Source organism: Coturnix japonica, chromosome 3 (assembly GCF_054131305.1).
Source record: "Coturnix japonica strain WE chromosome 3, WE-NBRP24, whole genome shotgun sequence".
Classification (NCBI taxonomy): domain Eukaryota; kingdom Metazoa; phylum Chordata; class Aves; order Galliformes; family Phasianidae; genus Coturnix; species Coturnix japonica.
This window is the reverse complement of record NC_140665.1, coordinates 24,912,137-24,935,368: the sequence shown is the minus strand read 5'-3', so window position 1 is coordinate 24,935,368 and position 23,232 is coordinate 24,912,137. Positions and strand designations below refer to the sequence as shown.

General features: G+C 41.8%; 1 protein-coding gene across 7 annotated transcripts in view; it reads left to right on the top strand.

Annotated features, from left to right (window-relative positions):
* LOC107311182 (uncharacterized) overlaps positions 1–23,232 on the top strand; it is a 301,670-nt gene that overhangs the window by 92,124 nt on the left and 186,314 nt on the right. For all 7 annotated transcript variants that reach the window (XM_085543047.1, XM_085543053.1, XM_085543054.1 and 4 more), the window contains one exon: positions 5,417–5,493. Coding sequence is in view for 6 of the 7 variants with exons in the window: in XM_085543053.1 (XP_085399179.1) it covers positions 5,417–5,493 (77 nt within the window). In the remaining variant the exon portion in view is untranslated. The remainder of the gene's footprint in view (positions 1–5,416; positions 5,494–23,232) is intronic.

Sequence of the window (23,232 nt, the reverse complement as noted above, 5' to 3'; positions counted from 1 at the left end):
TCTACCATAGTGAGTACATAACACTTACCACTGCGAGATCGTGGCAAGGTGATATAATCAACCTGCCACGCCTCCCCATATTTATACTTTTGCCATCGCCCTTCCTCCCAGAGAGGTTTCATCCTTCTGGCTTGTTTAATTATGGCACATGTTTCACAATCATGAATAATCTGCGCAATAGCGTCCATGGTTAAGTCCACCCCTCGGTCTCTGGCCCACTTATATGTTGCGTCTCTTCCTTGATGGCCTGAGGTCTCATGAGCCCATCGAGCTAGAAATAATTCACCCTTATTCTGCCAGTCCAAGTCAATTTGAGCCACCTCAATTTTGGCAGCTTTATCTACCTGATGGTTGTTTTGTTGTTCTTCAGTAGCCCGACTTTTGGGCACATGTGCATCCACATGACGCACCTTTACAACCATATTCTTTGTTCGGGAAGCAATGTCCTTCCATAGTTCAGCGGCCCAAACAGATTTTCCCCTCCGTTGCCAGTTATTTTGTTCCCACCGCTGTAACCACCCCCATAAGGCATTTGCCACCATCCATGAGTCAGTATAAAGATACAGCATTGGCCACCTCTCCCGTTCAGCAACATCTAAGGCCAGCTGGACAGCTTTTACCTCTGCAAACTGACTTGATTCTCCCTTACCTTCAGTGGCCTCTGCAACCTGTCGTGTGGGGCTCCACACAGCAGCTTTCCATTTGCGATGCTTCCCTACAATGCGACATGATCCGTCAGTGAATAGGGCATATTTCTTTTCATTTTCTGGTAATTCGTTGTATGGTGGGGCCTCTTTAGCACGTGATACCTCTTCTGCTGGTGATGTTCCAAACTTTTTATCTTCAGGCCAGTCCATGATTACCTCTAGGATTCCTGGACGATTGAGGTTTCCCATTCGCGCTCGCTGTGTAATCAGCGTAATCCACTTGCTCCAGGTGACATCGGTAGCATGATGGGTGGAGGGAACCTGTCCTTTGAACATCCAGTTCAGCACTGGCAGTCGAGGTGCCAAAAGGAGCTGTGTTTCAGTCCCGACTACTTCGGAAGCAGCCCGAACCCCCTCATACGCGGCTAAGATCTCCTTCTCAGTTGGAGTGTAGCACTCTTCAGACCCCTTATATGATCGACTCCAGAATCCCAGGGGTCGGCCTCGGGTCTCTCCTGAGGCTCTTTGCCACAAACTCCAAGTGGGGCCTTTCTCTCCAGCAGCAGTATAGAGGATGTTCTTTACATCCTGTCCAGTCCGTACTGGCCCTAGGGCTACAGCACGGGCTATCTCTTGTTTAATCTGTTCAAAAGCCTGCTGCTGCTCAGGGCCCCATGCAAAATCATTCTTCTTCCGCGTTACCTGATAAAGGGGGCTTACAATGAGGCTGTAGTTTGGAATGTGCATCCTCCAAAAGCCCACTGCACCCAGGAAAGATTGTGTCTCTTTCTTGCTAGTTGGTGGAGACATGGCAGTGATTTTGTCGATCACATCTGCTGGGATGTGACGACGTCCATCCTGCCACTTTATACCTAAGAACTGAATTTCCTGGGCAGGTCCTTTTACTTTGCTTCGCTTAATAGCAAAGCCAGCTTGTAGAAGAATCCGGATTATCTGCTCTCCTTTTGTGAAAACTTCTTCTGCTGTATCACCCCACACAACAATGTCATCAATGTACTGCAGGTGTTCAGGAGCACCACCCTGTTCCAGTACAGTTTGAACCAACCCATGGCAAATGGTTGGGCTGTGTTTCCACCCCTGGGGCAAACGGTTCCAAGTATACTGAATGCCCCTCCAGGTGAAGGCAAACTGTGGCTTGCATTCTGCGGCCAAAGGAATAGAAAAGAAGGCATTGGCAATGTCAATGGTGGCATACCATTTGGCTGCTTTTGACTCCAGCTCGTACTGGAGTTCCAACATGTCCGGCACAGCAGCGCTCAATGGGGGTGTGACCTCATTCAGGCCACGGTAGTCTACTGTCAGCCTCCATTCTCCACTGGCTTTACGCACTGGCCATATGGGGCTGTTAAAAGGTGAGTGAGTTTTACTGATCACTCCCTGATTCTCCAACTGGCGAATCAAATCATGAATGGGGAGCAAGGAATCCCTGTTGGTGCGATACTGCCGTCTGTGCACTGTCTTTGTAGCAATCGGTACCTGCTGCTCTTTTACTCGTAGCAGCCCCACAACAGACGGGTCCTCTGACAGGCCAGGCAAAACAGACAGCTGCTTAATGTTGTCCATGTCTACAGCAGCTATCCCAAAGGCCCATCGATACCCCTTAGGATCCTTGAAATGCCCCCTTCTGAGGTAATCAATACCCAGTATACATGGAGCCCCTGGGCCAGTCACAATAGGATGTTTTTGCCAGTCTTTGCCAGTGAGGCTTATTTCAGCCTCCAGCACAGTCAATTCTTGAGAGCCCCCAGTCACTCCAGAAATATGGATTGATTCTGTCCCTTCATGACTGGAGGGCATTAGGGTGCACTGTGCACCAGTATCCACCAGCGCCTTATATTCCTGTGGTTCTGATGTGCCAGGCCATCGAATCCACACAGTCCAATAAACTCTATTATCCCTTTCCCTCCCCTGACTGAGGGCAGGGCCCCTCTATTGGTTACCTGTGATGACTGGAGCAACTCCACTGGTGGTTGGTATGTCTAGTAGTTCTTTCACCCGTGCTCGTAGTGCAGACGTGGGCTGATCATGCCACTTCCTCATGTCTTCTCCACGGTCACGTAGGTAGCGCCACATGGAAACACGCGGTGCAATCGTACTGTTGTTCTTTGCTCGAGCTGGGAAGCGTGTGCGTTTAACAGCTGAGACTTTTGATGATGCAGGTGGGGAGTAGGACTGGACTAGTTTGATCAGATCCTTCATTAGACCTGGTGGCCCGTACGAGGATTGACCTTCATCAGTTGTTTCTGATACTATTACGGGATCATTACAATTAGTTGATGGAAACAATTTCTTGCACATTTCATCTACTCGGTTTTCTAGCCGTGAGATGGCAGAAACTGCGGCATGCAGTTGGGGGAGCTGCTGATCGATGGTTTGAAGCATTATAATCAGCTCAACAACTCGGGGCCATCTGTCCACGAATCCTTTAGATCCTGATACCAATGACTGTGCAATTCTCTCTGGTGCTGTACTTGTGATTTTCTGCCACATGTCAGGATCGGCCCTCACTCTCTCAGGGTCAAGTTCGCTTGGATCAGGGCTGTACAACATTTTCGCCATGGCCAATTCCCTCAGGCGCTGAATACCTTTTTGGACGGTATTCCAACTATCAAATTTAGGCTTCAAAGCATCCTTATAGGGGTACCTTTCTCTCACGGCTTCTAACAGCCGCAACCAGAGAGTAGCAGCTCCATCCGAACATCTGCTAATCCCTCTGTCGATACCTGCATCTTGGGCAATGCTTCCTAGTTGGCGAGCTTCATTACCATCTAGAGACAAGCTGTTGGCCCCGTTGTCCCAGCAGCGAAGCAACCAAGCAAGGATACCTTCATCTTGACGCCGTGTAAACTCCTTTCTTGAGCCTTGGATTTCAGTCAGCTTCAGAGGTCGACAATAGGTGATTTCCTCCTCATCATCAGTCTCTTCTTCATGCCTCTTGGTTTTTGCCTTTGCTTTTTTCGGTACTGCTCCATGCCCGGCACCTGGGTCTTCTGCTGCCCCCCCCTGTGCTTCTCCTTCTTTTCGTTCTAGACGCGTGGACACCCGTTTCCATTTCTTGCCTTCCACAGGGGCAACTGATATTGCTACTGATGCCTCCTGTGACTGATCAGAATTAACTTGGGCTTGAATCTCAGATCGGAAACTCTCTCTCTCCAGAATAGTATGATACAAAGCACGGTATGCATAAGCCAAACCCCACATAAGGTTTACCTCCTTAGATCTCTGACCCAAATACTCACTTAATTTCTTAGGGTCCCTTAGGTGTTCAAGAGTGAAATCCCATGACACTGCGGGTCCCCATGCTTCTAAGACTTTTCCTAAACCTTTCCATATTCCCTGCCAGTCATCATTCTCTGGTTCTGGAGGAGACTTCCGCATAGAACGAATGCATAGGAACATATATGCATGCATTGATAGTGATAACATGAATGCAAGTATGAACCCTATCTCAGTTACTGAAAAGCGTGTGGAAATCTGAGAGTACAACCTAAATAAAAAGGGTTTTTTTAGCCTGTACAATGAATTAAACATGGTGGTGTTTGTAAAATTGCCTGTTCCATCTGGGATGCAAGTATTTGTAAAATTGCCTGTTCCATCTGGGATGCAAGTGTTAGTAAGATTCACAATTGCATCTGAGGTGTAGATGCCAAAATTCTGACCATACCACATCTCGTAAAAGTACCAGGCAGGTGTCTCCATCAGTATCCACCTTATTAGGCTATATATCTGCACAATTCCACAACACCAAATTATGGTGTTAATAGTTGACCAATACTTTAAGAAGATCATAATTGCTTTCAATCCCTTAAACAGAGCAACTGGGATGAAGAGTGGATTCATAGCTGGCAGGCTCTGTAAAAGTCAGAGCTAGCTAGCTTTGCTCTAAGGGAGAAAGAAATCCCTTTGTTTTCTACACAAAAGTTAGATAGCAATGCTGAGAATGTGCAGCAGCCCTTAATGTTGACAATTTGTCTGGTATTTCAAGGTCACGTTCTCCGTGAGCAGCTACGGAAAGATAACACTCCGAACACTCCCGTAACGAAGCTCTTTAAGAGCAAAGAGAGAGTTGTTCTAAAAGCTAAAAAGCTCTATGCCCGCATTCTCCACCAAAAAATCTGTCACGGGTTACTTAGATTACCTATGCCCGTGACAGGGGAAGCCACCCCACGCCCCCCCCCGGGGCCCGGAAAGGAGGGGGAAAAGGGGAGTGGGATAAAACAGCGACAATCTAAGGAGGAAAAACTTATTTTACTAAATATGATATCGAAATACAAGATAACACAATATAATATAATTAAGGCTAACAAAATCGAACGAAACAGAGAGAGAGAGTCTCCGAAAACCGAGAGGCCTACTGTGAACTCTAGGCGACACGGCTGGAACGCTTCCCACTCTCCGAGAAGTTCGAGAGAAGAAGGAGGGCACTCCAGCCTGGGAACGAGATTATATAGAGTCCTGGTCCCGTGACTTATTGTTACTCCTGTTGTTCTCTGGGATATGTAGTCTTCTTCTGTGGACTGCACATTCAACAGAAGTATCCATACTTGACATGATGTTATGATGTGGAATACTGATAGCAAAATTACAAAATTACAAAACCATGACAGATAGTTACTCCTGACTTATGCTGCTAGACAAGATCAGCTACTTGCTTGGTTGGGTCTAACTTTATATGGCATTATTCTTCACTGTGGAGCTAGTGTGTCTGAGACCCGTGTCTCTGAAAGGACTTTTTTTTTTCTTTCCAGCTCTGTGTATGAAAATAGCATCTTCAAAGTCACAGAAGAAACAGCCAAAAGTGAATCCACATTAAATTCCAGTAGAGGTATGTTCGTTCATTCTTTATTTTTGAGGGTCTTAAAGAGAAAAGAGAGTTTGATGGCAGAAGCGAAGGATTTTTTATTTTCTTTTTCCTTATCTAGTTTGTCATGATTTTTTTTTTTTTTTATTTTTTTTAATCTGAAATGTCTTGAAAAGATGCAGATGAAGTTTGTGATGCAATGTCACACTGTTACCCTGATGCACTCTGATACTAATAGAGGTACTGATATTATTATTTCATGCATCAAGTTCTCTGTAAGTGTATCCTCCATCTTGCTGAGTACACATTTTTCTGGCTTTCAAGTGGGAATGTGGCAATAGATAAAGCTGTCATAAGGGACCTTGGGGTAACAATATCTTTCTGTAACAGATTTTCTTAAGTCAGCAGGCACTTAAGCTATCTGGACTGCTCTGTAACTGACCAAAATGAATCATAGAGTTGCTTGGGTTGGAAGTGACATCAAAAATCATTCAGTTCTAACCCTCTATGCTGTGGGCTGGGTTGTCACTGAGTAGATCAGGCTGCCCCAGGAACCCATCAAACCTGGCCTTGAATGCCTCCAGGGATGGGGCATCCACAGCTTGCCTGGGCAGTCTATGCCAGTACCTCACCACACTCTGTTTGTCTGGGGAACAAACTCCAGCAGGGGGGCTGCTGTTGAAACTTACTAGCTAGTCTTCTGTAGTAATGTTGAATATTATATAATATCTATATAAATGTAGAAATGCTGTGTCTATATTGTTAATTGCACTTATTTTGGTTCTATGGTGAAAACTGAGATGAGGAAAATCTCAACTGGTCTTAGTTTTCTGCGTCAAAACTCAGATCAGGTTCCTTGACAGTTTAAGAATTTCTGAGCAAATCTAGACCTGCTGAATGCTTAGAACTTGAATAGCAGCTGTATATATACATTTTCAATGCACTTTTAATAAAACATATAAATTCCTTGAGGACCCATGTGATTTAGGATGTTTTGTTTGCCTTCTCTTACAATTCAGTCCATCAACAAAAAAGAGGGAGGTTTATTAAGGACTTCAGCATGTATCAGTGCAGTTAATTATTTCCATTGGGTGAGTAGGTTCCTACCTGATTTTTAAGGACCTAACCTGTAAGGTTTTGAGGACATGTTTTTCTGAGCAGGTTATCCAAGGCATCTTGGTAAAGTCTAGCTACAGTGAGAGCTAGGTGAGCTATTTGCAATAAATCCTTTGTGATAACAACATAGGTCCTTTTCTGGTTTGCGAATTGGTTTCTATTTTAGTGTATTTGGCCATTATGCAGACTGTTAGGTGAGAAATTACAGGAGCATTTTTGGATAGATTGATTTGCTCTGTAAAAACAGTGATTATATGCTATTCTTACAATCTCTTAATCCAGTGGCTGCAAAGCTCTCTGAAAACTCTTGAGAGATGTGGAGTATTTGGATGTGAATATTTTGGTGAACATGTTAATGTACGTCTTCTGCCAATTATTTCTTTTTTGGCAGGGTTCCTATAGAGAAACGTTCTGCATTATTGCATAGAGTAGCTCATTATGATGCATGTGAGTCTGTGTGCACGCACATCTCCTCTCCCCTTAGTCCCCAAAGGAATTATACAATGTACATGTGCAAGAGAGACAGGATGGCCTCTTCATTAAGTTACTGAGCAGGAAACCAGCAGAGTTAACTCCTGTTCCTGGCTCTATAAGAGTTTCTGCCTGCAAATCTGGGAAATCCACTTAAGAAATCTAGGGCAAGTGAAATTTATTGGTAAAATGAGAGACAGTAATTTTGCTGTTGTTTGCGAATGCTTCAAACTGGCGTGGGAAAAAATCATACAAGTCTTTAAATAATACTTTAAGAGCTGATTTTGATGCTTTCAAACATATGTCTCTGTGTGTATATATATTATATATATATATATAAATACTGAAAACTAAAGCAAAACAGAAAACATCAGAAACAAAACAGCCCCAGAGATGAGCTTTCATTTCAATGTTATGAATCCATTTTTAACATGTTCCCTCCACTCCTCAACCCTCCTCCCCTCCCCAAAAAGTAAAAGAGTAAACTTGACTACTTTTCTGTGACAAAAGAAAAATGGCAACTTCAAAAGGCTGATCTGTATCAATTCTCTTAATTGTTCTTAAAATGTTTGCAGACCTCTCTGTCAAAACTTAACATTTTTTCTTGAAATGTCCCTTTTTGTAATGCGGGGCAAATGAAAAATGCTGTTTGTCCTCTGGCCTTTCAATGACTTCTTAATTTGTTTACAGTCTTAGCATTCTGTCAATGCAAAATATGTGTGTCCAAAACCACCAGAGAACTGAAAGTCCTCTTATCCTTTGTTCTGATTAGTTATATGGACATGCTTTTACTGACTGCAAATGCTTTGGATACTGTGTTCTGGCTTTTGTGTCAGTGCTCTACCAAGTCTCTACTTGTTTCATGGGACGGAATTATCTTCAAGTGTATATTCCTATGAGTGCTGGGACTAATGAAACCTGAAGTCCTATGGTTATGGCCTGTGCAATCTATGTGCATAAACTTTATTTCCTTTCTATATTGATTTCTTACAACATGTCAGCTCGCTGTTTTTTTCCCATTAAAATGCTGATTAGGAAGCATCCTGATTTCATTAGGCGGTATTTCAGGAAACTAGTTGCTTCTTCTAAAAGAGAAATCTGGATAGATCTGTAATGGTTGACTTTGCACACCACTTAAATTCTACTTGTGCCTGATCTGTTTTCCTTCTCCAGAGCTTCTTCCAGCTGTGCAGTGTCACTGTGTATGTCCTTTAGCAACCAGAGCTTTGGACACCTATTTCTGTGCATCTGCTCCTCTCAGTCTTGTGACAGATCCAGCTCCGCTCTGGCCAGCACTGAGTGCTACAGGGTGAAGCAATTAGCACCCATCTAGCCAACACCAGTGCATCTGTTCTGTCCAGGGCAAATTGCTGGGCTGTCCTTGTGTTTGAAAACCTTGATTGATAACTGCACCTGTGCAGTTGCCAAGGTCAGGCTGTCTTCATAAGAATGTTAGATCACCGTGGGCACCTGGTTCGGAGTAAGATTTAGGGACGTGGCCCTAAATCTGATGTCATGGTTCTGGCAGGCTGAAAAGACTTTGTTACAAGTTGTTGGCTTGTGAAGTCTATCCAGGAGAAAGCTTTGCTTTTGGCTGGCTCTCAGGAACCTGGAACAAGGAAGAATGCTAGCACATCAATAGCTGATGTTATTACCTGATAAATGATAATGACTTGTTTCCACTGGTGATGTGCTGCTGCTTAGGGCTTGGGTTAGAGAGGTTAGACATTTCTGCACTGTTGTTTTGTAAAGCAGTTCATACAGACAGTACCCTCACAAGTCATTATGCTTTGATTTGAGGGAAAAGGGATGGCTGTGAATTCATACTTGCCTTCATTCAGGCAGGTATTAAAAACTGGTATGGACAAAGACTGTAAAGACACTTTTGGCAGCCTGCTTCACTCCCTCACTGGGGAGGCTGCTACTTGTATCTAGCCGGTCTTCTCTTGTTTCAATTTATGCCCATTATTTTTGCCATCCTAACACATGCCATTGTGCATGGTTACTCTCCAGCTGCTCTGTAACTTCCCCACAGGCAACAGGGGACAGCTGTTGGCTGGCCTTCCTTGAAGCCACCTCACCTGCACACAGAGCAAAGCACGGTTCCTCAGTCTGTCCTTGCTGGCCAAGAGCCCAGCCGTTATGTCCCTCCTGTTTGTATCATCAGGGAAGAACTGGAGAACATAGAATTTGAGAGAAAAAAATGCAAAAAAGGGAATTGCAAGGAAGAATTAAGTAGATGGAAGGAAAATAAGGTCTTTGAGTGTTAAAGGGGATTCTGTTAATATTCTCTCACTCATAGAAAATGTGGAAAAATTATTTGGGAAGAGAGACTGAGCTGGCTGAAGCTTAATGCATTGATTGCAGGTGGCCCAGCAAGGAGATAGAGCTGTGAAAGTTATGCAGATGGGAAAAGACTCATGGCCTTTCTTGACAGGATGAAAGGCAAAGTGAGGAAAGCTATGGGATGGATGGTTGCAGTTGTCATTCTTCAGACCTTTGCAAGATTGAGATGACTTCTTCATAATATTTTTTTGAGAACTGGTATATTTTTAAAGCGGATATTTACACGATAGCTCTTTGAGATTTATTAGCTGTTGCGTATTGAGACTAAACCTGCATAAGTTTACGTGCTTTCTCAAGATATTGGGTACAGAACTCTTCAATGTGTGCTGAACTTCAGCCTTTCACCAGATCCTACAAGTTGGAGTTTTAAAGTACTGGCCTAACTTAAAATAAGAGACTTGCCGAGTTTGTCTCTCAACTCTTCCAGGGTATTTTATGTCTCTGCACAGTGATATGTTGAATTCAGTATACTTTTTCCTACTGAGGACTGTTTCAGTTAGAATGCTCTGACCTACAGTGATTAAAGTAATACAAATCAGTATGGTTCCTGAGTGCTATGTTGCATCAATCTGTCTTGCAGTACTTTGAATTACGCTTATACTGAGGGCAGACATTTCGGAACAGAACTCTTTATTGCTAACTCTGGTTAAAGTAGGGGTTACATATGTTAGGTTGCATGGTATGTTTGAGTTTCTTGTGGTTGTTTATGGTCCCTTGATATCTATAAAACCACTGCTTCTACTTGTGACAGGGCTGCTAACGTACATAAATAATGTGTGGTAGTCCTTTTTCACTTCCTGATGAGTAATTGGTGCATTGCCCAAAAGTCCAAGTCCAGCAGAAGTAGTACACAAGAAAATCTTCCTAGTGATTTGGGTAATAAAAGTGTCAGTCAGACTTAGGTGATGATGCAAAAGCTTTTCTATAGAAGCTTGTGTCATTGAATAAATATGAGTGTGGGTTTTAACCCACACTGTTTCAAAGAGTTTCTTTGGCTGGTTTAGAGGGGTAGCAAACTATGTTTAGCCTTCATGTATGGATTTGGGCAGGAAAGTGATGCTGAAACTTCTTCGTTCCATAGGTTTATAGATTGTCTGTTTTAAGGGGAGATGCAGAGAAGTTCTAGCTTAAGTTTCTGGCATTGTTAAAAGGTCCTTAGCAATCTCTCATTACAGTGTCTGGCTTCAAACATGTGGACCAACAAATGTCCTTTTGGCATACCTGACAGTAAGCACAAAATGTACTGCTGTGTCTAGAATTTTCATCCATATTATTCAGAATCAGACATAATTGGGACTGAATCTCCTTTTACCACCTGTTTTTCTTCAAACTGTGCAATCTGTTTTGTCCCCTGCTGCTTGGTCTCCCATTTGGCTATTATTTCTCTCTGGAAAAACATGCTGGCTCTGTGAACTTCCTTACTCCCTTGACTGTATGCTTTTGTGTGTGCTCTTGCATCATGATTATTTGTGTATTAGAACACGTTTATATTTTGTCTGGTTGTGGAGGTGATGAGAACTCCACGGGGATTAATCTGACAAAAGCAGTTCTCAAGCTTTGACAGGAAGCTTCATGATATTCTGAAGGCCCAGTTCTATTCAGATTGCTATTCTGAAGCACTAACTGCAAAGATTTCAAGAAGCAGAGTTGTCTTTGGATAAAGCTTCTTAATTCTGAACTTTAAATGTTAGGTCTTTGACTGTATTGAAACTGTAAAATGAATTGTATTGGTATGGCTGACAAATTATATTACTGTGCTGTAAAATCTGGTTCTTTAGTACATGTTGACTATCAATATTCACTTACATATACACCAAATATTTTTTTCCAGATAGGAATACTGCAAGATGGTATACAAAAGAATGGTATGTCTTACAAGGATTGAGTTCCCATCCTAGCAGATCTTTAAGTATGACAGCCTGCTGTTGTCAAGTATTTTTAGATGGAAAATAGCTAAGCTTGCAAGCAGCCACTTTGTAGTCTTGAAGCACACAGCTGCAGACTTGCAATCTGTCTTCTCTTTATACAAAGTGAGGATGTCTCAAAATCTCAGCTGAATAGAAATTGGAACAGGAAGTAAAAAATGAGAACTAATGCCCTGGTGTCATCTTCAGTCTGCTTTACATCTAATAATAGGCCTGAGTACATTTCCATTGAACCTGATGGAAAAGTTGTTTTTGCTTAATGGAATATGTCTTAATTACATCCTTATTTTAATGATAAGCTCTGAAGCAATTATCACCTACTTGTAGAAATCCTGAAGAGGGTGAGACATTTTGTATGCTGCTTACTGAAAAAATGGATCAACAGATGCAGGACAGTACTTCATGCTGCTCATACTTTCAGCACTGTCATTCAATAGGATGAACTGGAGGGAACAGTCACCTCCGGTGTTCCTCATCAATTCTCTGGTTTTGGGAGGGGGAAAGAATTAAGAGCCTCAACCAGCTGTCTGCTTCTGCTGTGTTCTAATGTTCATATTACATGGTTGCCACCAACTGGTGTGGTTGTAACCTCTATCGCCTGTTTTGGCAGAGACTGTGAAAAAAGCACTGTGTGCCTTCACAGCATGGTCCAAAGCTCTCCAAGTATGATGTGCTGTGTATATCAAGGTGTAAGCATGCTGCATTTTAACATCAGTCCATTACATCAGAAACACAAAACCGCATACGGAAACCAAATGGGTACCAGGTTCAGAATGTGCTTTCCTGTTTTTCTACCGTGTTCTGAATTGAGCTTAGTGTATAAACAGACCTTTGTTTTCATTCCTTTTTCTTAGTACATGTCTCTATGTGGCTGATTTTTCTCCACTCAGCTATCATAAGGGAAGAAAGTCTTCTTTCCTTGAACGACTCTGTCAATGTGGTAGGTTTCCATCCTTTAAAACTGTGGTCCAACCTCAATTCTTTGCTGAGAAAAATTGACCTCAAGTAGGAGTTTCGAGTGAAAGAATGCCTTTAAAAAATAAAATTCCAGCAATTATTTAAAGCGTATTGAATTGTTTACTCTTCTTCTAAGGTGCTGTAAAATGGAAACTTAAATATTTTATCTAGTGCTCCAACTCAACATCTAAGTGATAGAATCAAAGAAGAAAGTCAATTAAAAAAAATCACTGTATGAAATATGCATTTTTTAAGTAATTAAAAGTAGAAACAAGCCTGTGATGCTCACTAAAAGGACACCGGGTCATATGAAAGCTGTTCATAGAAAATATTTTTAAAATTAATGCTCAATACATACAGTACCTATGCAAGTTTTCACTAACTGGCTTTGTGTTTATTAGCACTGGAGAACTTTGGCAAAAAAAAAAAATAAAAAAAAAAATCCAGAAACTGGATGAGTTTGTTCTACAATGCATAATGCAAAGTTGTAATGAAAATATTGTTTGGTCTAAAAGCAGTTTAGATAGTGATGCATGAGATTTGTCATTGGTTGAAGGCTTAACTTCCACGTTGAATGTTTTTCTGAAAAATATGTTTCGTTTAGTTGTACGTTGTGGACTTGCAGCAGGATTTTCTGGGTAGAATTATAATTTATTTTTGCGGAATGTCAGCCTGAGTGCTTGCTGTACAGTCAGTGTGTTAGCAGGAACTGAAAGGGGAAAGTACCATCTTGAACTGTTCTGCAGATGAGATCTGTAGGAGAGACTATCCTGAAATTCCTGTCTTTTGGATAGTTAATATTAATGCAGATAATTTGGATATCTTGCTAGTGGATTTTGTAGTTAACTTGGTCTAACTGGTAATCTGAACAGATTATTACTGTTGTACTTGTGCACGCAGGGTGGACTGAAATTTGGACTGTGCTAGTCAGTCCCACTGATAGTGATGGATGTGGAAACAAGGGGGAATCTGTATGTTCAGAGACCTATTTCAAGCTTGGGAGGAGACAAAAATTCATTTGTCGAGTTCAACTTTTGCACCACTTACACGAGATTTCTCTTTATTTTTAACTTGCTCCTAATGTTGTGTGTCAGCCCATGGCAACAACAACCTACCTGTTGGCTGGCCTGCCTGCTGGGCTCCTCATACAACTCATCTTTTTGTTTCTCATTGATGCTTCCCCTCGGATCACAGATTCTTTCTTGGATTTCTTCTTCAGATAATAGGTTTGTGCCCTTTCACTGAGTGCTTCCCAGCCAGATCTAGTGTTGCTTATTCCTTCTGTTGAATCAGATGTAGGTCTCAGCTTTCTGTATTTTTCTCCACTTTTCCTCTCCTGTTTTTTCTTTTTCCTCCTGCTGGACTTTAAGTTATGCTCAGTTCCCTCCTGTCTTCACCAATAGACTCCTCTTCTACATTAAAACCCCCAAAACATCTTTTCTGCAGACCAGAAAATCCTAGCTCTTTGGTTGTGTCCCTTTGTCCTCGCCTCAAAGCCAACTTCTTTAAATGTCAAAGAAATATTCTTCAGGCATTATTTAAATCTCTCAGGAATTCCCTAGTTTACCAAGAGCAGGCAAGGTCCCCGCTTTCAGCTTCCTAACCAAGGGAAACCAAAAGAAGTATTGCATCAATAAATAAGTAATAATAAATCTTTGTTCATCTGTTTCTTCTCAAGCTAGAATGCATTCAGGCTTTTTGTGGCAAGAGTTGTGAATGTATGGTGCGTGTTAAAATTTCCTGTTTTGAGTAGTATGTGCGAAACTTGAAATCATGAGAGAAGGAAGTTTGCTAAATGAAGAGAGACAAGGAATTATTAACTTCTGAAATATCTCTAGGTAGAAGCAGGGACTTCACTTTTCATTTGCAAATGCTTAGCCTGGCAAAATTTAGGTATGTATACCCCTGAACCACAAAAGCCAATCACTGATGCAGTTTCTCTTATAGGATTTATCTTCCCTAGCCTTAGATCTAGGAGTTCTGGGGGTGCTTGAAGAGAAGGTCAATAAAATTTGAGCTTCACTAAGCAAATTTATCGTTACCTCTGTTCTTAGAAACAGTTAGACTGTTGTCTGAATGTTTTCTTTTTCCCTGCTTTCTCCTTCCCCTTCTCCCTGTTTTGGTTTAGTTAAACACAGGGCATTGAGAGACTTCAGCTTGCTAATCTTACAAGTTCCTTTATTTATTTAGTTCATGAAATGTTGATCCATGAATCCCCTTGATCTTCAATTTGGCACCCAACAAACTCCTGTTGAGTTTTAAGGTTGCTTTTTGGGCAACTTCAAGATGAAGAAAATGGAGATTTCCTGGAAGGTCACTAATGTTTTTGGTGATATGCATGCAGTGGAATGTTTTTTCAGTGCTGTGCAAGATTCAAGCAGACAGCATCAGTAAACAGCAAATAAAGTGTCATTCCTTTTCATTAGAAAACTGCAGAGTTCTACAGTCAGGATTTAGTAGCACGTGGTCTCTCAGAGTTCAGCATTGTTTGATTGTGAATAACGCTCTTGGATATGTAGAAGATATATATTATCTGTTGTTTCAGGATTTTTGGTTAATTTCATAGGGATTTCTAGAAAGTAAAAGATGTGTTTCCAGGAAATGCTGGAGAAAATGTGACAGCAGTAACTTTAAAGTGCAGCTGATTTAAATATTCCTCAGTAATCACTGTTAAATTGCCATTCTAACACCTGTGGATATTGATTCTTCAGAGACAGGCCATAAAAATGGATTGACTGTCAGTCATTTATGACCTCTTCCCCTTATTTAGGACCAATTAAAAGGACAAGAAAAGCCGTTATAGCTGAAGTGTTTTGGGATAAAAGGATGGGAAAACCTATAGCTGAACTGTTTGTAGAGTACAATGTTACTGTTGCAGTTTTGCTGTAATTGAGCACAGTTGAGAAATGCCACATGTTAGAATCAGAATCCATAGGTTTACATCAACAGCCACACTTTCTTGTTATCTTGGATTTCAGTTTGACAGATATCCTATGATCTGGGCTGATACTTCGCTAATTAAACTGCAGTCCATGAAACTGAGAGTTTATTTTAGTTCACTTACAAATCCTAAGGGAAAAAGGCAATCTGATCTTGCAGAATGGAGGGGAAGCAAGCCCCTGTGCCTCCTTGGCTAGAAATGTGTCTGTTACCTTTACTGGTACTTGCTTCTAGCATTTATACTGGTAAATATCGTGTCTTTTTTGTCAGCTTGCTTTCTGACTCCCACTTACTGAGATGTTATTCTGAAAGCCACTGCATTCAAGTAGAGCAAGTTACAAGAATACTTGTAATTATTCTCTCCGAGCCATTGCACAGCATGGGCAACAACAGCTATTTCTATTAATATGGGGATTTTCCCCAAGGCAGCTATTCATACCTCTGCACAAATGTTTTTAGAAAGTCCTGCATAGTCCCTTTTTATGCTGCAGTAAAAGTTTGTGGTTTAAACCTCTTAGTGGATGCTTATAGAGAACTAGACTGAAAATCCCCTTATGTGAATGCTATTAGTGGCCAGACAGGTTCTTCGTATTTTTATTGTAAAGTTGGAGAACTGCAGTGAGGTGCTATTTGGCAGAGATGCTAGTTAAGAGAAAGGTTTATAATGCGTTACATAATCCATTCGGAAGCGATGCTTCCCCAAATGTCTTCTCTGGATCGAGGAGTAAGTCTATTTAAACAGCTTATGCAGCCTCATGCTACAGAAGCATGATTACATAAGTTAAATTCATGAACTGTTGTACTGAGGTACTACTCTATTTAAGTATATAATCTAAAAATGAGCTCTTTGTTCTAGATTAACACAACTGAATTTTGTCCGTGAGATTAAAAAAAAAAAGGCTCTGGGAGTAAACTTCAGTTGATCATTGCTGTGAAGTGGCTTCTTAGGAGATAAAACTAGCACTAAACTGTAGTTCTTCTAATGCCTATTAAAATGTGTCACTCTGATTTCAACAGATGCGATCCTGATTTTTTTTGTTTGTTTGAGATACAGGAGAGTCAAAATCCCATGTAGACATTAAGGATTTTAATAGTGGTAAGGCCAAGAAGGTCCCTGAACCTCATCTGTGACAGAGCAAGACCAGGATGAAACATGAGTTCTAGCTGCAGCTTTGCTACTGATCATCAGTGAACCCAGTGAAAAGCTAAAACTTATCCCTTTCTTTTAGCTGGCTTGTATGTGTTGGCCTTGTCTCCATGATTAAAATGTACCTAAGTGAGCAAAATGGATTTAATCAAAAGCTGTAAATGAAGTGCAAAGTGTTGTTTGTGGATATCTAGCCTCTATTTCTTTATTTTTTTTTCCCTCTTTTTTTGTCTCCTTTCAGTTTTGCCAGATATCTCAGCAATAGTAAAAAGCTGAGCTTGTGAAAAGCCTATGGATTGCCCCTTGTGTAGCAGCACTTTTCCTCCAGAGAGGAAAAGCTGCCCTGAGATTTATGAAGCTAATCTCCTGGGCTATGTGTCAGTCTGACCTCTAAAGTAAAAGTTGGGTAAACTTGCAAAAACATGAGAAAATCAAGAGCAGGATCGCTCAGTCTCTTAGGGCTGGCAATAATAATCTGAGCCAAAAAATGCCATCCAGTTCAGTTATGTTACACCCTTAATCCCAGCTGTGTTTGCCTCCTTGGGCTATATTTGGTTACCTTGTGTCTTGGCTCCTTATGAGAGGTGACTGGCAGCACAGTTTGGATAGTGTCACTAGATCCTACTGCAGTTCTAAATTGTCTGAGCAGTGTTTTGTGATGTGTGCTTGAGAAACCAAAGAAGTGGTAGTTTCACTTGCCAGTGGCAATTTTGTGTGGGTTGAGAGTGGGTATGTCTATGCTCTGGTCTCTGTGCCTACCTAAGGAATCAGGAGACTGCCCAAGTGCTGCTTGTCAGCAAGTGCCAGCTAGCTGGAAATAACTCCTTCACAGAATATTCTCACAACCAAAATTCTGTTCTTTTCAGTTTTTTTTCAAGTGCATTTATCCAAAGATGATTCCCCCCCCCCCCCGGGCTTAGAAACAATATTAAAATTAAGGTGGCTTAATTTTGAAACTAGATTTTACTGTAGGATTATTGCTCAGCTTCTGGCATGTTTATTTGGGAGTTTATTTGGATTGTTACTTGCAACTGTGAGAGGTACGTGAGCTTTCTGAGGCTATTCCAAATTTAATTTTTATGTAAGCCCCTAAAGCCCATAGCAGCCAACTCCCATCTCATGTTTTCCACTCAAAATATTGCTAATGTTGTATGTACCCCCATTAAAAGCTGTTTATTGTGACATCAGACATAGCTTTGCTCTTTGCTAGATATCTAACTACTGAATCAGAACTCTTAACGCTGTGAAATACTGTACAATGACAGGAAGGACAGCAGAAAAGTTCATAATGATTTTCATTTAATATTGCCTCACTAGAGGCAATAGAGCAACAGCAGTGTGAAAGCATTTGCCTCTAGTAGTGATATGATCTCACTACATTGGACAGGAATATAGAGCAAAGAGGCAAAACACCCTGTACTAATTTTAGGCTCCATTTCATTCTGTTACAAGTCTTTAAACTCATCTTTGCAGCATCCTATCATCCTATCCTGGGCTGAATCTCTTTAACACCATCTTGTTTGAACAGATCCCCAGTGAACAGCACAGCTTTTTGGTGCTGCTTTGCTTCCTGTTTGGTAGTGGAACACTTTTAGATTTCCTTCAGTGATTTCCTCTGCTGACTCTTTGCAAGAGTATCAGCTAGAGCAGAGCATCGCTCAGACCTTACAGACATGTTTGAGCTGCCAAAGACCAGGTTACGTTTCATACAGGTCCATCTTACTGTTTCAATTCCATGTTTTTAAACACAACAACAACAACAAAAAACCCAAAAAAACCCAAAACAAAACAAACAAAAAAATTCACACTTTTCAAATGATGCTTATGTAGATTAGCAGTTTGATTCTATGCTTTGTCTTCAAAGGTTATTTCTAGGCAATCCATAAAAAGTGAATTCATTCCATAGCTTATTTTGTAACAGTGATGAGTGGAAATTACAGGCCACCTCAATACCGCAGCTGTATCCAAAGCTGATCTAGCACTTCTGCTGCTCTGGTAGCTCAGAGAACCGAGGGTGACTGATTTCCATCACTGGGGATTCCCCAGGCACAGGAACCCTGCAGCTGCTGCTTGCTGTGCATAGCTGTCCTGTAGGAGAACCCAGCTGCAGCTGCTCACCAAGGAGATGTCAGGAACAACCTCCTGAGCAACAAAAAAGTAAAACTCAACACTCTGATGCTTACCTGAGAATTGTGCTTTTCTGTAGTCTGTCTGAAGCCTAAACACATTAAAAACCCCACTTTGCAAAAAAAAATAAGGTGGGAAGGAGGGAACAATAACACATTTTTGACTGTAGCGCTCCACAGGTGGTTTGGATTACTTGCATATAATCTGAACTGTTTGAGTTATACAAGAAATATCTGCCTCTCATTCTGTACAGAATAAGCCAAACATAAAAGCTGAGATTTTCAGAAGGACTTAGGATGTTAGGCACATAAATCCCATCGGATTTTAGTGGAATTTAGGGTATTATTTGGTCTCCCTTGAAAAATTATTTCTAAATCTGTGGAGGATTAGAGGAAACTCCCACTGTGAGCAAAACTTTTTTCCAATAATGTACACCTTTTCCCGAAGCTTCTAACTGCTGTTACAGTGCTCAAAATACCACTTCATGCCTGAGGAGCCTGGTAGAAATCTTTTAAAGTTCCCCTCACTTCAATATCCTGCACGTTGTTTTAATTTACAGCAGCAATTCCTATTGCCCCATGAAACTGGATGTTCCTTTCATTTAGGTTAATAGAATGAGAATTTATGTAACTGTATTAACAGTTGCTTGAGGCAAAAAATACATTAGATAAAGGCTACAACAGCGAGGTTTTCCCCTTCCAAAAAAAAAAAAATTATATGTATGTATATATATATTTAAAAAGCTTTGTCTGGTATTGTTTAAATTGGTGTGCTGTAAAATGTATGGCTTTCTTAAAAAAGTCAACATCTTCCTTGTTTGTGTGACGACACTTCAGACTTTCAAAATCCCAGGAGTTACAATAGCAGTCTTAGGCAACATTGCCCATATTTCTTCATCTGAAGGCTCCATTGCTCCACCCAAACAACTATCAGATGTTCTACCCTGCAAAGCCTGCCTTGGGCCTCTGTGACAACATCCTGCGCCTCTTGCTTTGGAGGTGGGGCATACAGCAGGTAAGTGCTGAAAGACTCAGTTGCCAGCTATCTTTCAGCTGCAGAAAAGTGCTCTGTTCCAGAGCCTTCTTCCGTTTGCTTTTGCTGTCTGCTCTCAGCTTGCAGCTCTCCCCATGCATTCCCATCTCAGAGAGGAAGAATCTCCTGGTGCTATTTGGCTTCCAAACTGTTTACACTGAAACATCCTTGTAGAAATGGAAAGAAGCAAAGGTCACGTTAACAGCCCCATGTTAAAGGTCAGCAATACCATGGTAACATTAGAAATCCATCCAGCTGTCTGTAGAAAAGTCAAAACCCTTCTGAATAGGAAATAGCCCAAATAAACAGGGAGGTAGATAAAAAGCAGTATCTTAGCCTTGAGCCACGTGTCAAGTGGAAACCGAACATTTGGGAGCTTGTGGGGTATTTCCTATGCCTAACTTTGAACTCTGCTGCTCAAAATAATAAAAAAAAATAGTAGCAAAAAAACCCAGAAAAATAACTGCCTTGTAAACTCCCTGCCTCTCAACCTGAGGCACTTTTTTTTTTCTTTTTTATAACAACTAAAATGTAATGCAGCCAAGTGTTGTTTAGTATCCTTCCTGTGCCTTCAAGTGTGACTTTTATGGGTGACGTTATGTTTATGGGTCTTTGTTCATCCTCAGCCTCGTGTACCCCACCGCTGCTTCCTCTGAGGCCTTGCCGCCACACCGCAGGGTGTTAATTTCCTGTTTTGAGTCTGTCACAGACAAATTCAGAGCCTCGATTAAAACTCAGCACACACAGATACATGCTGCTGACAAAGGCACTAATAAAACTCTAAAGTTTAAAGGTGGCCATGGTGTTTCCTCACTGAGCAGTATGGGGACCTTTCACCTCTCGGAGACACGCTGTTTGCAAAGGTCTCTTTTCTTTTTAATTAGGGCCTGCCTGAATGAGTTTTAGCAAGCTGCCCTAGTATTTGGCATGTTTGCTTTATGGATGGATTGACTATAAAACATGTACAGCTCAGTCAAGCTTCAGGAAAAAAAGTACAAGTCAGCCTTATGAAACTTACAGGAACTGCAAGGGAGGAAAAAGGGCTTAAACAGAAAATATGTTGGTTATGGTGATGGGCCTGGTATGTATGGACTCAGTGAGGCATACATGCATCTGAATTTCCTGACCTCCTCTGTCATTGAACAGACAAGGGTATGTGGCTGGGGGTAAGCCAGATTTTCTTGCTTTTGTAAAATCCCTCCTTCTGTGCTCGCCTCCAGAAGTGCAAGGCTTGCAAAAGTCATCCCCTAGGCATGATTTTCTACAGTTCCTCCCCATCCCCCCCTCCCAAAACCAGTGTTCATGTAGTGCAGTTTCTAATGCCTCAGTTCGCGTATTTTGAGACTACAGAGTTTCAGATCTGACAAGCAAAGACTTCCTCTTACTCAGTGCATGCTTTTTCTCCTTTTCAATTTGTTACAGTGTTTCTAGCATTTGTAAAAGTCATTTGAAAAAGCCTATATAGAATTTGGATTTCTTCTAATGGGAACTTAGCTATTTGCTTGAAGTGTTGGAACCTTTCTTTTTTCTTTTTCTTCTTCTTTTTTCCTGGTAAAATTCTCCTCCTTATTTCTTTGTCCTAATGAACTTTAAGAAGTATGTTTGAAACCTGAAGTTTCTTACCTAGTCATTCTGATGAGTTTCTGCTAGTTTGCATGTCTGCTAGAGCTACTTAGAAAGCCAAATACCTCCTCACATTCTCCTCACAATCAGGAGGGAAGCTCTAAAGTTTCTCCAGTAATCTTTCTGCAGAAATCTCTCTTGCAATATGCCTGAAATTTAAATCTTGAGCAAATTATATCTACAGAACAAAATTTACATCCTGATTTCTTGCAGATGCAGCTGCACACCTCTCCTTCATAGCAAAAGAAATCACAGAATATTAGGGGTTGGAAGGGACCTCCAGAGATCATTGAGTCCAACCCCCCCTGCCAAAGCAGGTTCCCTACACCAGGTTCCACAGGTAGGTGTCTGGGTGGGTCTTGAATATCTCCAGAGTAGAAGACTCCACAACCCCCCTGGGCAGCCTGTTCCAGTGCTCCATTACCCTCACCATAAAGAAGTTCTTGCTCACATTTGCGCAGAACTTCCTATGCTCCAGTTTCTGGCCATTTCCCCTTGTCCTTTCTCCACACACTGCTGAAAAGAGTCTGGCCTCACCACTTTGCCCCCACCTCAGTTTTTATAAATCTGGATCAGGTCCCCTCTCAGTCTAGTTTTCTCAAAGCTAAACAGACCCAGAACTGGACACAGTACTCGAGATGAGGCCTTACCAGGGCAGAGTAGAGGGGGAGGATCACCTCCCTTGACATGCTGGCTATGCTCTTTTTGATGCACCCCAGAATGCCACTGGCCTTTTTGGCCTTGAGGGCACACTGCTGGCTCATGGCCAACCTGTCATCCACCAAGACACCCAGGTCCCTCTCTGCAGGGCTCCTCTCCAGCAGGTCATCCCCTGACCTGTACTGATGTATGCAATTATTCCTCCCTAGGTGCAAGACTCTATGCTTGCTTTTGTTAAACCTCATCCGGTTTCTTACTGCCCAGCCTCTCCAGCCTGTCCAGGTTTTGCTGAATGGCAGCACAGCCTTCAGGCATGTCAGCTAATACTCCCAACTTTGTATCATCAGCAAACTTGCTGAGGGTGGCCACTGTCCCCTCGTCAAGGTAACTGATGAAGATATTGAACAAGACTGCACCAACATTAGCCATGCACTCTCTGTAGATGGCAGGTAGAAGTAATCATTAAAGTCTTGTAGCATTTGCTTCTGACATCTCCTCAATGGCTATCTCTGTGTCTGAAGCACTTTCCTTCAACCTCATTCTCCAGTGCATGTGCTTGCCCTGAAGCTCTTTTTCTCATGTGTTCCACGTGCTCCCACCTCAGGATGCCCTTGGACCCTTCTTTCACTTCCCCTGTCCTCAGATCAAGTCCCACCATGGACGTGTCCCGTTAGGCTTAATGCACAGGGATAACTCTGGGCCTGGCAGTATGAGAGTTCATGTGCTGCAGAAGCTACATGTCACCTTGTACATGTCTCTTGCTAGGAGGGAGAAATTTAGTCTCGAACTGCATACTTCTGCCTTTCTCCTGTGATATTTCTGCAGATCAGGTCCATAGCCTTATGTTATACCTGATGTCTGCCTGGACACTCTGTATGTGTGATATCTCAGTGGAAGGAAGTAATTATGACTGCAACTTGCTAATCCCTATTATTTGCTCAGTCAGGTCATAGTATGTAGATGGGGGAGGCAGGAAAGGTGGTTTGAGTCACACCTCAGTGGTAGGACAAGCAAGACTGGTGCATGTAAGGACAGTCACCTTTGCAGACCTTGTGTGGCATGGCCAAAGATGTTATTTAAGCACTCACCTGGGCCAAGCATACTGTTGAAGTCTGCAGGTTTTTATCTGGATCTGAATGAATCTTGATCTAATCTCTTTGAACTGTTTTAACCTGATGTTCTCCTTCCTTTACTTTTCTACAGCAGTGTTTCTTCCCCAAGATTTTGCCTCTTCATCTCTGCCTGGCTTGCAGTTTGTTAGTGTTGATTGTACTCTGCATGTTCAGTGGAAAGGAACATGGTCCTATTTTTCCAATGCTTAGGGCTTAGTTGTTGAAACAAACTCTGAATTCTGGTTTGGCAACTTAATTTCCAGCTTAGGAAGTTTTGTCTTACTTGTAAGACTAATGCTTTGCTCAA